The sequence below is a fragment of the Gavialis gangeticus genome, unplaced genomic scaffold, assembly GCF_001723915.1.
Source record: "Gavialis gangeticus isolate Ggan-Ray unplaced genomic scaffold, GavGan_comp1, whole genome shotgun sequence".
Lineage (NCBI taxonomy): Eukaryota > Metazoa > Chordata > Crocodylia > Gavialidae > Gavialis > Gavialis gangeticus.
Genome location: NW_017728997.1, coordinates 24874379 through 24890288, shown reverse-complemented (window position 1 = coordinate 24890288; position 15910 = coordinate 24874379). Strand labels below are relative to the sequence as shown.

Here is a 15910-nt window from a genome sequence, read left to right as displayed (position 1 = left end):
AAGAGCTTCTAGACCCAGAGGACAGTGCCAGCAGTAAGACATATCAGTGGATGCAGATACTGCAGGACTGTGGCACTCTGGGCAATGTTCTTGATGGAGCCTAGGGAGGTTACACTTGTCCCAGCCAAAGGCTGGCTGCCATGGCAGAGGTGGCGGTGAAGCAGGGGAAGGCTCTTCCTTCCTTCTCTACTACAGGGAAGGAAGAGCATGGTGATTGATGCATGTGCAGTGTTCCCCGTTGGATCACTTCACCCTTCTCTCAGTCTGTGGGTGTTTGGAATTGTTCCAGTGTATGCAGGTGGACAGCAGCAGTGCTGAATTCTCCCACTATCCATGAGCTAAAGAGCAGTAATGGAGACAAGTCTAAGGATGTGCCCTGAGGAGGAAGGAGACAAAGAGCAAAGCAAGCAAAGACACCAAGGGCAAGGAAGGTTTTGGAAGTGCTGTGGCCAGTTCCTGTCCCAGTGCACTAACTTGGTACCTTTTCAACTGTTTCCCTGGTTTTCCTACTGATCTCTCCTCCAGCGTTCAGGTGGCTTACCCAGAGATATAGCTTTTCTGTAGCTTAATGTGTAGGCCTGTTTCCTAATGTGTTCCTCAGCTTCCTTTTTAACTCTGAAGGGTGCTTTCCCAAGCCACTCAAGCAACAACATCCTCTTAAATTTATACCTGTAAAAAAATAAATAAAAAGCCAAACCCTCCTCCCTCTACATGCGCAGAGAAATAAAAGAATGCAATTTTGCAGCCATTGAGACAGATAAGTGTGCCCTCAACTTCAGAAGGAGGGATAATAAATTTCAGCTTCCACTTGCTAAACAGAGCCCAGAGGAGTACGTTTCTTATAAACATCTAAGATTAGAGTTCCATTGCTGATGGCAAGATTATAATGAAGTGTTCAGAGGCATTCAGATATGCAGAACTGCTGGCATTCAAAATTTAGATCAAATCATAATCCAGTTAATTATCTACATTGAATAGATTATCCTGTAAGTAGTCATGAAATCTCACATTTTGTGGTCCTCGCCCCATCAGGTAATTGCTTTCTCACACAGTAACAATAGACAATGTGTCTGATCTGGATTCAGCAAAAATTTTTAACTAAAATTCAGGCAGTTTGGGGCTTGTCTCACATAAGAAGCCCTTTTCCAGTTCCTCTTACTCGCACCTTGGACAAACATCTAGAAACTTGGTGTTTTGACATATTTGGAAAACCAGGGCCTTCCTTGTTTTCTTATTATAAATGCTTATTTTTTCATAACATTCTTGAAGCTTAAGAGTGAAGCCTGCACACCAAGTTCCTGCTAGTAAGCTTGAAGGTATCCACCCTCTTGCTTGAGCACTTGTCTGTCTGGGAAAACTGGGAGCTATAGGTTTGGAATTGCAGGAGGGGAAAACATGGATGTGCAATTCACAGCTCGCTCTGTCTCTGTCTCTCTCTCTCTGTTTATGCCCTGGTGATGCATTTTGTACTGTATAAAGAACAAAAGCAGACCACTGCAATTTAGCTGTTAGTGGAGCAATTTAGCTGTTAATGGAGGCTGATCTCGGTATTTATCTGGAAAGGATGTTCAGGCTGGTCTAAGCACAGCACTCATTCCAGTAGAACTGGTTTCAGTTAGGGTGTGTTTCCTTACTGAAATAGTTATGTAGGTGCAACTCCTGACATGGGGGTAATTTTATACTAGTGAAGATGGACCTTGCACAGAGACAGCTACTCATCTTCCTCCACAGAAATATTAGTCCTAGTATAAATCATGTTAATACTGATCAAATTTGACCAGTGGGGGCTTGAATGGCTTTAGCTACACTGCTATAGTTCAAGCACTGTAACTTGCATTTGATTATCCTTGTAAAGAATAAGCATACAAATCCTTCTATATTTAAACAGTATGCATGTGCATGTCCAAGGGGGATACAGGTTGGATTTTAACAATCTGATATGGTGTATTGGATCATGACTGAGTCTTCAGTTTTAAGCAAAAGGTATTCCTTAAAAACACTTCATATAACTTTGGGGTCTATTTTCCAACCTGGCCAATGCTAATATTTGCTCTTGAGAGCATTTTCAAGGGACTCTGTCTTTTAAGTGAAATGAGACATCATCTTTGATTAAAGCTTCAGCCTACCCATAGTAAATCTCATGCCTGTTTCAAGCTTCATGTTACATTCTCTAATTAGTTGTATCCTTTCTTCTCTCCTTCTGGTTTTAATTTGAAGTCAAATCACTGGTTTACTAAATCAATTTTAGAATCCATTACCTCCAGCTTATTCCCACCGTGCTCCTATGAAGGTTGAAGTGCTTGCATTTTTCCATTCAGTTGCTTTGCCTCTTGTAGACCCAGTTTACATGACTGGAGAGTGGGGTAGAAATGACTTCTTATTGCTTTAACAGCACTACATGCTGCCACCCCAAATCTGTCGGGATGCCTCTGACCAGTCATAGATTCATAGATTAAGGGTCGGAAGGGACCTAGTAGATCTTCTAGCCCGACCCCCCGCCAGGGCGGGAGAACAACAAAAAAAAACCCCAAAAAGAGAAACGGGACTCAAATGAGTCCAGCCAGGTAGGCATCCAGCCTCTTCTTAAAGACCCCCAGGGTAGGGGCCAGCACCACTTCCCTTGGAAGTTGGTTCCAGCTCCTAGCCGCCCTAACTGTGAAGTAGTTCTTGCGGATGTCCAATCTATACCTCCTCTCCATCAACTTGTGCCCATTACTCCTTGTTATGCCAGCGGGCGCTAGGGGAAACAGCGTCTCCCCCAAACCCTTCTGGTCCCCCCTAGTGAGTCTATAGACGGTCACCAGGTCCCCTCTCAGCCTTCTCTTGTGGAGGCTGAATAGGTTCAGGTCCCGCAGTCTCTCACTGTAGGGTCTGCCCTGTTGTCCCCGGATCATGCGGGTGGCCCTCCTCTGGACCCTCTCCAGTCTTTGTGTAACAGGAGACATTTCCAAAACCATGAGCTAAGATCACTAATAATCCATAATTTCCCAGTGTATCCTTAAAAGGGAAACAGTGAAAAAGAAAGACAGCATGTCCAGAATAGCAGGAGGCCCTGTTACCCCCTCCCCTCACTTCCCTCTGGAACATCAGACTCCAGGAGAAAACCTGAGTCAGTCTGGAACTGTTTGCTTTCCTCAAAGAAAGGATTGACTAGGTCTAAGAAATGGCTCCTCCTTTTTCTGTCCTTACTGCATAACCTATTAGGGTTTAATGGACAAAGGGAATGGAGAAAAATAACAATTTGGGCTTTTGCAGACCTGTTTACTGTAACAATTCCCTGACAAGTAAATTGAATTGGCTTGCACAGGAACTTGGTATGGGTTGAAAGCTTATCATAACCAGAGAGGAATGAGACACGAGGGTGTCAAGTCTGTTGAAGATGTCTAAAGCAGGTTAGGGATTCCTGGTTGATGACAGAATTCAGCAAAATTAGACATGCGCACTCTGATTCTATGGAGTGAGCCATACAGAGAAAGGGAGAACACCAAGGAGGGCTCACAGCTGGAAGGGTGCTTGATATGAGGGTGGCTGTCAGGCAGGAAGATTTGCTGGCTGTCCTGTGTATGATTCAGTATTTTTTTCTACCCTTCAAGTTACAGTGCCACCAAACTCCACTTAGGTCTCTCCACCTGTTTACAGTTGCCTCCATTAAAACTATGAACTTTTGGGCACTGCCTAGGCAAAGGTGTTCTCATACAGTTTCCTTGGCCAGCAAAGATGTGTCTGAGCTCTGAGGCTAGACAGCTGGGTCACGTTCTGCTGCAACCCTGAGCTCTCTGCTAGCCCCAGAGGAGTTGGAATCCTGTCTGGGCAGACACAGAGCAGGCTGCCTTTGTGTGTTGAGTCCAGGGTGGATGACCAAGATAGATGGGGAAACAAGGCTTTTGACATGGAGAGTGGAAAACCGAAATAACTGGCTGTTGCTAGAGCAGGACAGCATGTGGGTCCCAGCAGCATTCCTTTTGGCGAATTTATGCTGGCGGCAGGCTGTGATTGCACCTGCTTGTCCATTCAAGGGGTAGGTGTGACAGCTCTTGCCCTCTCATCAGCTGAAACAAATCTCCCTGCGCCTGCCTCCTCCATGCTGCTGCCTCTTTAAGCAGGTTGCCTTTTGTCTTGGATTGCAGTCAGCCCTGCAATTCTGTTTTGCCTAAAACAAGTGATGCTTACGTCTGGTTGGGGATTGTCCCCTGCTCCAAGTTTGGCTTTTCTCAGCTTGGTAAGGGCAGCTTGTTCCCCCAGAGAATGGGGAGCTCAGCAGAGTGAGTGCTTACAACTAGCACATTGCACTTGCATCTCCTCCCTTAATACAGGTTTTGAAAAGCAGCATTAGGACTTGGGGGCCTTTTGCTCATGAATTGCTATTGCAGCAACCCTGTTAGGGGGAGCTGGTGTCAGACCCTCCAGGTGTGCCACTTCCTCACTGCCATTCTCAATCCTGGGCTGCAGTCACCCAGAGAGGTTTGCTGCTGAATAAATCTGTGGCGTGACTGTTTGTTTGTTAGCCTGCAGATGGCTGGAACACCTGAAAGGCACTGTCTGGGAAGATGCTATTGAAGCATAGCTAATGTGGCTTGAAAGCCAAGTGACTTCTTGCTTCCTGTGACACCCTTGCACATCTGTACGCGGTGGACCCTGCCTCTCCTCAAACCAGCCCTGCTCTCTAACAGGTTTACAGCTCCCAAGACAGCCATAATTGCTATAAGCCTAGCCAGGGAGCTCTTACTTGAAGCCAGTGTACTCAGTGGGGTGACGCCAGAGAGTTTGGTACAGTGAATTTAATCTGTTTGTCCTCTACCATGCTGTTAATCTGGGCTGGTCTCTTGGGGAGAGCTGTAGAGGAGACTAGCCCTTCTCCTCATTAGTGACTTGTTAGGGCAGGTAGTAGTCCAAGGTAGTGAGATTTGTTGCAGCAGCCAAGGGTAAAATATGGGGATTGATCTTTTGTGTCTGTGCTACAAGCTGCTGTTGATATTTGCTCATCTGGAAGGGGAACACTGGGAAGATGCTTGTGATCAAAGCAACAGCGATTCTTCTCCAGTGCTGTTGACACAGTGGTGGGGGTGGCATCAAAAGCAGGAGGAGATGGAGAAAACAGCGTTGTGGAAGTGCAGCCAAGTTTGCCCCTCAGACCTGGCAATCTAGTAGCGAGCGGGTTGGGGTGGGGTGATGAGAGAGACATTTCCAAAAATAACCCTGTTCTCTTTTTAGCAGCAACAAAAGCCCTGCAGGGTTTAATAGTTCTGCCTCTGTTTGGAGGGGACCAGCTGTTAGCGAAAGACAACACAGTCATGGGAGGCAAACTTCATTACAAATCTAGCACTATCCACTTGCTTACAGCTACCTTCTGGGAATGGTCTGATTTCCCAAAGCAACATTGCAGCAGGCATAGGTGTAGGGGAGTGGTAACCGCCAAACTGCCTAACAGACGTAGACCTGGCTCCAGGGCTGAGGCTGTGGAAATTGAGACTGGTGCTGAGATCCTGTTCAGACCGTACACATACAGTTGTACTGGTTAGACAGAAGAGCTATGCTAATAGATTGATCTCCTTCAAGCCCATTAGCAGTTCAATGGACGTTGGAATTGGAAAGGCTACAGATGAGGGATGGTAAAAGTTGAGATTTGAATGTTGAGAAGTTAAAAGTAAGCATTTAAAACAAGTAAAGACAGGTCCGCCTAGTCTGATTACCTGCCAAGGGGATGCTGGATACGTTTAACTCAGTGACCAGGCCTTGGGTGTAAAATAGTCTCTGAAGAAAGCCACTTTACTTGGGATGCTTGAATAGATGCCAGCCGGAGCCCTGGAGATTGTGTTGAATGGGCAGAAGGAAAAATCAGATGTGGTCAAGTAGGTCTCTTCTCTCTGCCTCCTGTGATAAATCACTAATTCCATTCAGTTCATGCCCTGCGTTGCTGGAAACCACTCTAAGCCTAACACCAACCTGCTGATAATCTAGCCAGCCGCCTCCTTGTCCATCTGTAGCTTCCCAAAATACCTCTCCAAGAACCTTCAGAGCTTTGTGTGAAATCCGCCTTCGTTATCTCAGCCTGATGAAGATTATATAATTAACAGCAACAAGAAGAATACTTTGATTTGGTGCTTCAATTATGTAGTGAAAAAGGTCCTAATTAGATCACACCTCAAATGCCATGAAGCAAATTATGAACAAGTGTCTCTCTAATGAAACATCTTAAAACACTGGAATTAATAAGTTAGAAATCATTTTGTAATGTAGGGTTGCAGTGTTTCGGTACACAAACGGACTGCTTTCCTGCTCTGGGACTTTTGAGCCTGCTTAGGGCAGGTACTAATCCAAACTCCATATTCTGACTTGCTTCTCTAACTTAAACTAGTGCCACTCTGGCTTCTGACATAAGCTGCTGCTTGAAAGATTGATGGTTTGAAGGTCCATGTCAGCAAAAAGGAACCTGAAGCCTTCCAGAGTCCAAGATCCTACCTTTAAATATGTTCTTCCTTGCATTTTCTAAGTAGTGATGAGATGAGCAGTCCTCCTTTTCTGTTACCTGGAGGAGGTCACAGTCTGTTACTCATGCATTGGATTACAAAACCCTTTTTGTTCTTTTGTTTCATTGATTTGGTCCATCAATGACTATTGTTCTGAGCTTGGGATCTCTCAGCAGGTTCAGGCTGCTCTTCCTTGTCTTCTGGGCTCTGCATAGTTCTCTTACTAGAAAACTGGCCTCTTTTGGTGTCTTGTCCCAACATGTTTCCTCTCTCAAATGGTGTCAGTCTTTGGATGCTGTTCATCCTGTTCTCTCCCAGGCATTCCAGTGCCTCCATTGCTGCCCTTTTCATCCTGAATTGTAACTTGAATTGCTCTGAGGGTATTTTCATGTTGAAATTTCTCCTAAAGACCCATTGCTCCCCTGATACCTTGAAGAAACTAGCTCGTTTGTAGGGTAGGATAATCGGGTTCTGTTTCATTACAGAAACAAGGTAGTACTTAAAACTATCAGGACATGACTGATTACCATCTGACCACCGTGTCTTGCTTTTGGGCCTTTATTTTGCCTTCGCTCACTACCTTTTGAGGGAGCCAGCTCTTTAGCTCAAAGGCTTTGCATAAAACAACAGGAAGGTAGTGCCATGCAGGCTGTGGCTGCCATTGCATACAGACTTTATAATCAGAGAGAGAGATCTGTGCTCAGTAAGACTGGTTGATGACTGTGAATTGTCATCTAGGTTGAATATCTGAGGAAAGGCAGAGGTGAAGCAATTTGGAGAGAAATTGATTCCTGCCTGTATTCGTAAAGCTTGACACTTAAGGTATTTATGTTGTCAAAGTGTGATGCAAATAGGTAGCCATCTGTTATTAATTGACACAACTGACAGATGAATGAAATGAAAATCTGTCCATTTGCAGTTGGAGGGAAAATGGGACCTCCGCACTGGTGTGATCACATTCAGAGCTTCTTATTGTTGCACTCTTACTCTGAAATACTTCTCTCTTGGGAAAATGTGTCATGCAGCCCATGCCAGAACAGCTGGGCTTACCACTCAGATCAACTTCTTGATCCACCCTGTTCACCTATATCCTGTTCACCTACATGCTTCTATGATGGAAAATGGGCTTGCTGAAGCACTAGCTTTGTGTGTTGGGAGCAACATACTTTAGCTGGGTGCCAGGAGGCTAACTGATGCTTTTAGCATATTGAACTGCTTAAGGAAAAGGAAATTATTCTCCTTATTCCACATGTTTCGAAAGTGGACATGTCTGGCAAACTGGTGCCTTTCTGGTGCCACCAATATGGCAGCTTGGGTTTTTTTCCTTGTACATTGCGAATCTGCTAGATTGCAGTGGTCTAAGGAAGCAGAAGTTAGTTCATCTTGAGCCAGTTCCCAAATTTCTGCTTCTTCTGGTGGAGAACAGCTTCACCTCTTCACTCAGCAGCATTCCTCTATTGCAGTGCAAATAATGTGCTGTTTTTCCAAGTGCTCTGACTCCCTGTTAAGAAATGAGGAAAGAATGTACGTGCCACATCATAATTATCTGATCCAAACAAGCCCCAGGTATAAATTCCCCTGGCTGGAAGGATGCTTGCTGGAGTTGATCTGAGTGTAGGCTTCTCATTGGTCAGGGTGAGAAAATCAGCTGCTCTGGCATCCAGCCCACATCTTTGTAGAGAAACCTTTAATGAGAACTAAGTGAGCCTCTCCCACCCTGTGAAGGCAAACCAGCCAAGTGTGGGAGGCTTTCAGATGCAAAGCTGGTTTCTAGGAAGGTTTCACTGACTTCTCAATGCCATGAGCTTCACAAGAAAGGGGAAAAGAGAGAACTGGAAAATGTTTTGAAGTGTAAACTATCCTGATTAGAAGGTGGGGTCTTCACCTGATGCCCCAACTGCCACCAGTTATATTGGCTATGTGAAATAATCTGTCAGTATTGAGACCTATAAAACTTCTCGCTAACACAAAATACTGGGATTCTGTTTGCTAGCACTTTGTCATCTTGCAGAATCTGAGTTCTGGGCTGCCATCGGGACAGATCTGCCATGATGAACAGAGGCTTGAGGTGATCTTTGCCGATCTGGCCAGGCATAAAGATGATGCTCAGCAGCGCAGCTGGGCTCTCTATGAAGACGAAAATGTCATCTGCTGCTACCTGGAAGAGCTGCTTCGCATCCTGGTGAGTGTCTGCATGTTGGTTCTGTGGAGCCTGGGGCCCTTGTCCACTCCTTGGTGTCTTTTCCTTGTTCCTCGTTCCGCCCCCAGCTCAGCAGCTGGCTTCTATCTTGCACCCATTATTCCAGGTATGTAGTCCTGTCATTACTCCATTTATACACAATAACGTAGTCTGTGATGGAGGGTGCTGGCTTCTGAGCAGTCTCACCTCTGTACAGTCTACCTTGCTGGGTAATTGTGTTCAAATCCACCTTGCAAAATTGTCATGAAAAACATTTAGTCCCTGCTGTCCTACATGCCAGTGAGCATAGCAGTAACCCATCTTAGTCACCCAAAATCCTCTGCCCAGGCAGAGGGTGGGAGTGAAACTCCATAAAGCTCATCTGAAGCCAAATCTGTCAGAAAACTATGCTGGCTTAGCTGTCCAACCAGCTCATGTAGGGCAAATGACATTAGAAACCATGTTCTAACTATAGCTTGCTGTGTGCCCACAGAGTTTTGCAAGGTAAGAGCTATCCTGTTTGCAAAGGTACAGAAGCCCTGAAGGTGAATTTCAAAATTTTTAATTAGCAAATGTGAAATGTCCTCCCAACATGTGGCATAGGTGGAGAGCTGCATTTTCATTGGAAGCAGCTGTTGTGGTCCACGCAAGCTTAACTTTGTGTGGGAGCTGGATTACATATGCATATATTAAATTTTCTCATGACCATAGCACAACATGGTACTGCATAGCGGTAGTTTCAAGAAGCTGCTCTTTAGTTTATAGGACCTGGAGGCGGATGCATTGGAGTGGCATTTAGACACCTCCAGAACTTTGATTTATTTTTTTATTTTTTTTGTATTTCTAATGCAGCTGTGCTCTCAGATACAGGTTTCAGGCATTGCCCTTGATTTGTTTATAAGGTATTTGGCCTGAGAGCACAGGAATGTGAGGCCTGGTTGAGTGGGAACAACCTTTCACACTGCTGAAGGACAGTCTGACCCCAGCTCGCTGCAGATTCTTGACAGTCCATCCTGCTCCTGCAGGGTCCCACCTGTGTGACCTGCCCATTTGTATTTCCAGACAGATGCAGATCCTGAGGTTTGCAAGAAAATGTGCAAGAAGAATGAGTTTGAATCAGTCCTGTCCCTTGTGGCCTATTATCAGATGGTAAGAGATGTTGCAGCCTGTTTCTTCTATTGGAAGGTCTGTAGGCTCAAGAGAAGGGCTAACAAGGGTGAACATATGAAACTTTCCCATTTGGGCACTTTGCTCTTTAAACTGGGCTGAGTTTCAGAAACGCCTCTCCTGCTTCTGGTGTACTGTAGTACATATATAGGTTACATGCAGGACTGGACCTCTGGAGTGGCTTCAGTAGCAGTGTCCAGTTTTCTGTGCCAGGAGTCTGAAGGGTATAGCTTGCTCCTTTTTTTTAGCTCCACTCGGGAGCAGAAGCAGCAGTTCTGCTGTCACTGAGAGGAAGGGCTTCTGAGAATGCCATGGGAAAGCTGACTGGCTGCTACTGTTCCTCTCAATTGACGTACGTCTGTGCATTAGTAAACAGCTTTTCTTAGGAAAGTAGGTTGTGAGGAGAAGCTCTGGGACTGAGGAAGGAAATCAGTATTCAGAGGAAGAAGTTTGAGTTTGCCTTCAGAGCCTACGGAAATGCTTCTGTGCCCCATTCCTTTCCGAAGCACGCTGCCGTGGGACTTGGACACGGACAGGGGCCTCTTTGTTAGTTTCCAGCTGTAGTACATTCAGTATTGTTGTGCTTGGCTTTTAGTATGTTCTCTCTATTTAAATTCAGCTTGGCATGAAACGGCTGCAGCATGTTTCAGAGAACTGGGAAGAGCAATGGGAAATGGGGATCTGCTGGCTTCCCCACCATGCAGTGGTGCTCTGCGCTGCCCTGCTCTCTGAATGCATCTGCACAGAAGGGCTGACCGTACGGAGAGCAGTAAGGCTGCCCACATAGCAGCTAGGGCATCACATGCCAGGACTTAGCTGCCCTTTCATCAAGCTTTCCTTCTGAGCAGTTTCTAGGCTGCCTTTTGGAGCAGTGGCAGGCTTAATGTTGCACCGTGGTGTCTCTGCGCCCCAGGCTTGAGCACAGAGTCTTGACAATGGAGCTCACAGAACAGCATTCTAAAGCCTTCTGATTAAAATCCCATCCTCTCAGCATCAAACCAAATAACTTCATAGTAGCCCCTCAAGATCCTGTTTGAGTTATCAAAGACACTACAAGGGAAAGGGAGGCTTTGCAAGCCTCGTGCTCCCAGGGGATTTGTTTGCCCTCTCATACCAGGGCTCATGTAGTCTGTCTGCTTGTTCATTAAATCAGACCAGCTTTTGATGGGGGGCATCACCTATCTCATCACAACAGCAGAGTTGAGTTGCATTTAGAATCTGAGCCTTTGCTGCATGTGCAGTCTTTGGGATTGTCTGAGATCAATCTAGCCATGAGGGTAGGTCTTAAAGAGTTCAGACTAAAAGCTGGGATGGGGGCACAGTCTAATCTTATTAGACAACCCTATGCTGTTCCTGATGATGTGCTGAAACTTGGGGCTACTCCCACGTTAGAACTAAATGCAGACATTGATGTAAATGCAGGTGTTTGCATGCTTACCTGGGCTTCTGTGTAGAACTGAATGCCCAAACCTGGCATTGTTTCTCCTGCATGTCAGGGTATTTTTAAGCGTTCCTCAGAGACACTGGGTGTGGGCTGGAGCCAAAACTGGGGATTTTGATTGGGGTGTGCCAGTGTTCCTGCTGGCACTCAAAGCAGTGATTCCTGGCTAGAGGGTCTTGCCCCTCTGCTCAGGGTCAGACCGATTGTGGTATTTGGGGTCAGGAAGGAATTTTACCCCATGGTCAGATTGGTATGGACTGAGGGCGTTTTTGCCTTTCTCTGTAGCAGAGGAGCATGACCCTCTACTTGGGATCTCTTGAGCATATATTAACAACCTTTTACAGAAACAGGATATTGGCTGCTGTGGTTCCCCTGCCTTACCCGTGGCAGGTTAGTGTGTTTATGTCTTGTGTCTGGGTTGATGGTGGTTTTACAAAGAGGTTAGTTTATGGATTTGTGTAGGATGGTTTGGATAGGGTGATCCTGCCTCAGGCAGGAGGCTGGACTAGGTGACCTCTGGAGGTTCTTTAACAGCCCTGCTTCTCTATGATTCTCTGAAGGATGCTCTCCTTTCCAGGAACACCGAGTGCCACTCCGCCTGCTGCTGCTGAAGTGCTTTGGAGCCATGTGCAACTTGGATGCTGCTATTATCTCCACGCTCGTTAACTCTGTCCTCCCCATGGAGTTGGCCCGAGACATGCAGACTCATACACAAGGTGAGCCGCAATCTCTGAGCTGCTCTGACACGATTCCCCAAGGGTGTGTTGTTCCATTAGATGCATTCCTCAGCAGCTTGTAACAAAGCTTTGGTGCTCTAACCTCTCACAAATTGTTGGCGGGCTGCTGGAGGCTCTCGGGGAGACTAGCGTATCTGTTCTTATGGTTAGGCAGCTTGGTTTCTTTGGTAAAGCCAGCTGGGTTTAATCCTCTGAGTGAAGCTATAAATAAATGTGGAGGTAGCATCCCACTGGCACAGGCTGCCTCGCTCTCCAACGTCCTGCTAAGCAGGAAGCTGCATGCATTGGTATTCTGTGTATCTACCAGTGTGGCTTCAAGTATTTCAGCTTTCTGTCAAGGCTGTGGTGGAGGATGCATGCAGGTCCTTGATGCAGAAATCTGGCTGCTTCCAGGCCAGCTGCATCTCTGAGCCCCAGCCTTTCCACCCCTGTGCAAAGTGCCCAGTTCTTTCTGACAGATGCAGCAGTTCAAGTCAAGCAGCTGTCCCTGACGCTAGATTTACTGCTTGTCAGTACCACCAGAGCACTTGGTGTGGATTGTTTCCTTCCCTACTTTTCCAGTTCTGCCTGGTTTTGAAAGCAAGCAGTGAAACTTCCCTGATCCCTTGACAAACATACTGCAAAGCATCTTGTTCCTCTGACAGTTTCCTTGTACTGTTCTGTAATTTATCCCCTTCATTTGTTTATATGCATTGCTGGTGGAAGGTGGTGATAAGCCAGCTGTATTGGATCTTAGTAGGCAGATGCCTTCTAGGTTGGCAGCAATTATGACCTTTGTTTTGTAGAGCTGCAGATGGGTAGGTTTTGTTGCTCATGGCCTCTAAAGGTAAGATTTCCCTCCCCTGCAAGGGGTCTGCATCTTCTGCAGAGAGACTGACAGCACAACCCTGACCTGCTGGTCTAGAATCGGAGGTGCTTTTCCTTCTCTCCAGCTGTCCTGTCACCAGTGTGGATGAGGGCATGGAAACAAACCTGTTTCCTGTGAGGGCATGTGCAGATAGACAGCACCTAGTAGTGCTTGGGAATGTGCTATGCAGAGTGTATTCTTAATGCATATACAGCTCCCAGAGAGAAAGCTACAACTCTCCTCTTACTCCTAAGGGAAGGCTGGGGTCCTCTGGCATTAATACAGGCAGCCCTTGTGCCCTGGAACATGCATGCTGCTTCTGGAGGTAGCTGCAGCTTGGATCCTTCCTGTAACCTTAGCACAACTGAAAACTGTCCACGGCTGTAGGTACCATGCAGTGCCACAGAAATTTTCTGGGCCTTGTGTATAAGACTTATGCCCCAGCTCCTCCCAGTTCAGTCCCTACTGATGAAAGCTGCTGACTTCTTTTCTTCTTGGCTAACACCTGATGTGAAATGACAGCAATACATCTCCACCTTCCTGAAGACCCGGTTTGAAGGAAGGGAGCGGGGGAGGCACTTGAAGCCAACCTGCCAAATGGAAGTACAGCTTAATTGAGGTAATGGGTGGCGCTTCCATGTCAAATACAAAGAGAAAACTGTTTAACAAGCCCCTCTAGGCTCCTGGTGCAGAGATGAAACAAAGAATAAAACTTAACAGGAAGCTCCCCAGGGAGGCTGCTCACTTTGAGCTGCCTCTCTTTTGCTGGGCTTACTCTGAGGCCAGAGCTTAGCCTGACCCAGGGCAAGGGGGCACTGTCACAGCTAGGCTGGCCCTCCCCTGTGTGAGCAGCCAGATGTGACCAAAATTAAGAAACCATTCATTAGAGCTGGGCAAGAAGGCAGCAAGAGAGCTATGGTGTTTGCCTCTGTATTGAATGCGACTTGAAAAATCCCACTGAGCAGGGAGGGAGCGGTAGGAAGGTCAGTTGCTTCTTACCCTGCCCTGAATGAAAAAAGCTGCCCTGCACTGGAGAAAAGTGTTAGGGAGCCACCAACATCTGTCAGCAGCGTGGATTCACTGGGCTGTGCTGGAGACTAAGTAGTGACCTAACAGAAAACCTGGAGCTGGGGCAAGAGAAGGGAAGACTGATTTTTTCATCTTCCCATCAAAGTGCATTGGAGGGTACAGTGTCATCGAACTATGCTGCGGCCAGGGATTGCCTCTTCCTCAGCTCCTAGCACTGTCACCTCTTAACATTCCTCTCCTGTGTATTGCATGTTTGGTGCATGTTTTTCAGAAATCTGACCCATCTCCTGTTGAATGGCTTAGGTGTCAGTGGGAAAGCCCCACCTGACAGGTCTGACCTGTGATGTTTTGCTGTTGTGGTGTTCTGCCATTTTATGCCTGTCTGCCTTGTATCCTGAGATCTAGCTTCTGAGTGGAGCTGTGGGGTGAAGAGAAGTTGTGCATTTTTTTTAAAAATATTAAAAGAACTCCTCAAAAAACCCAGCTCTCTCTGTATGGTCTCAAATGCTTCAGGTATTGACCAATTTAATCAGCTGATGATGGTGATAGGCACCATAGAGAGAGTAGTTAAGATCCCATCTATTTGCCTCTGCAGTCACACTACCTGGAGGTCAGACTGTGCTTGTTATAGCATTGTAACAGGGCAGCATCTTGGGTGGCTGTGAAGCCCCTGGGGCCTGAGCAAATTTCTTGCACTGTGCTCTCGGGGCAGTCCACCCTTTTTTTCCTGCCATGGCTTGAAGTAAATTGTTAACAAAGTACAGGAGGCTGTACTTACACTAATGATCCCCGGGTGTTGGGAGTCAGTGCCTTGTAGGCTAATTGTGTGGCTTCATTCTACCCCTACACCATGGCTCATGCCTTGCAGGTGTTTTGAGTCCTCATTCAGGTGGGATACTTGTCCCTACCTTGCCAGGGTTTTAGCCTTCCTGGTTTCTGCCCCACTACTCTGGGTGGTCCCATAGCCAATACCCACTGTTCTCAACCTTTGGGCCCCAGCCCTGGTTTTGGCCTCTTGGGTGCCAGATTCATGGGCCTTGTCTCTGCTCTGCTTCAGGTTCTGGGCTCTGCAGCTCCATGCTTTGCCCTGCTCTGGGCTCTGCAGCTCCATCCACCCTTTATCTTGCTCTGGGCACAGCACCTCTTCTGCCTTGAGCCTACCGCCAGCAGGGCTCAAGTCAGTCGCACGCCCCTAGGACACCAACGGGGCCTCCAAATCATCCCTTTAGTCCCAAACCCAAGCCACTGGTGTACCTTAAATCAAAGCACTTCTGCTAGGCACCCAAACCCTTGCTGGGCTTATGATAAAATAAAGGCCACTTGTCTGCATAACAAGTCTCTCCCTCTCTGCTCTCAGATAGCTCCTCCTTGCTCCCAGGCCTGCATAGCTGCTTCCTTCCATCCCTACTGTAAAGTCAGGGGCCCTGCTGTGCTGCTGTCAGGATCTCTGTACTCTGCAGCTCTCAGGGATGGCCTCCTAGACTGGCTCGAGCCCAGGGCTTGTATAGCCTGGGCCTGAGCCCTCTTCCAGTCATGTGACACCCCTGTCAGCTAACATGGCTACAGGGCTGTCCCTTAATCCCTGCTCTGCTGGCTGTATGTGCTACAAAGACTGCCCTTTAAAGGGGCTGTGCTGCTCTTCAAAAACAGGGTCATGGTTCTGTTGCAAGCATGGGCAACTGGAGCCTCCCGAGTCAGGGGGCACCAGTTAGTGACCGGGGAGGGTCCCCTGATGGCTAATCTCACTGACTGGGGTGCGGGGCGTGTGCCCCTGGATCTGCATGGGACGTGGGCAGGGTGGGCTGCAGCTGCACAGGGTTCTTCCTGGCAGGGGCTGGGCTGCACTCAGGATGGGTGGCAGTGGCACTGGGAGGGGGAATACCAGGGGGAGGGGCTGCAGCCATCCCAAAATTTGCCATAGAGGCCCCAACCCTCTCTCAGCACAGCCCAGCCCAACACCCCCACCAGGAACAGCCTGGTGCTGCCTCAGCCCCAGCCCACAGCAGCCCACAGCTTGACCTGCCCACCTGCTGAAACGGGGAC

General features: G+C 47.3%; 1 protein-coding gene and 1 long non-coding RNA gene across 2 annotated transcripts in view; both read left to right on the top strand.

The window, feature by feature from the left end:
* LOC109289075 overlaps window positions 1-673 on the top strand; it is a 6289-nt gene extending 5616 nt beyond the window's left edge. The window contains exon 2 of the long non-coding RNA XR_002095288.1: window positions 26-673. This is a non-coding gene — a long non-coding RNA (uncharacterized LOC109289075). The remainder of the gene's footprint in view (window positions 1-25) is intronic.
* NCKIPSD (NCK interacting protein with SH3 domain) overlaps window positions 1-15910 on the top strand; it is a gene marked incomplete at its 5' end in the record, with an annotated part of 108515 nt that overhangs the window by 69214 nt on the left and 23391 nt on the right. The window contains 3 exons of the mRNA XM_019504607.1: window positions 8479-8649; window positions 9709-9795; window positions 11832-11970. Coding sequence (XP_019360152.1) covers window positions 8479-8649; window positions 9709-9795; window positions 11832-11970 — 397 coding nt within the window. The remainder of the gene's footprint in view (window positions 1-8478; window positions 8650-9708; window positions 9796-11831; window positions 11971-15910) is intronic.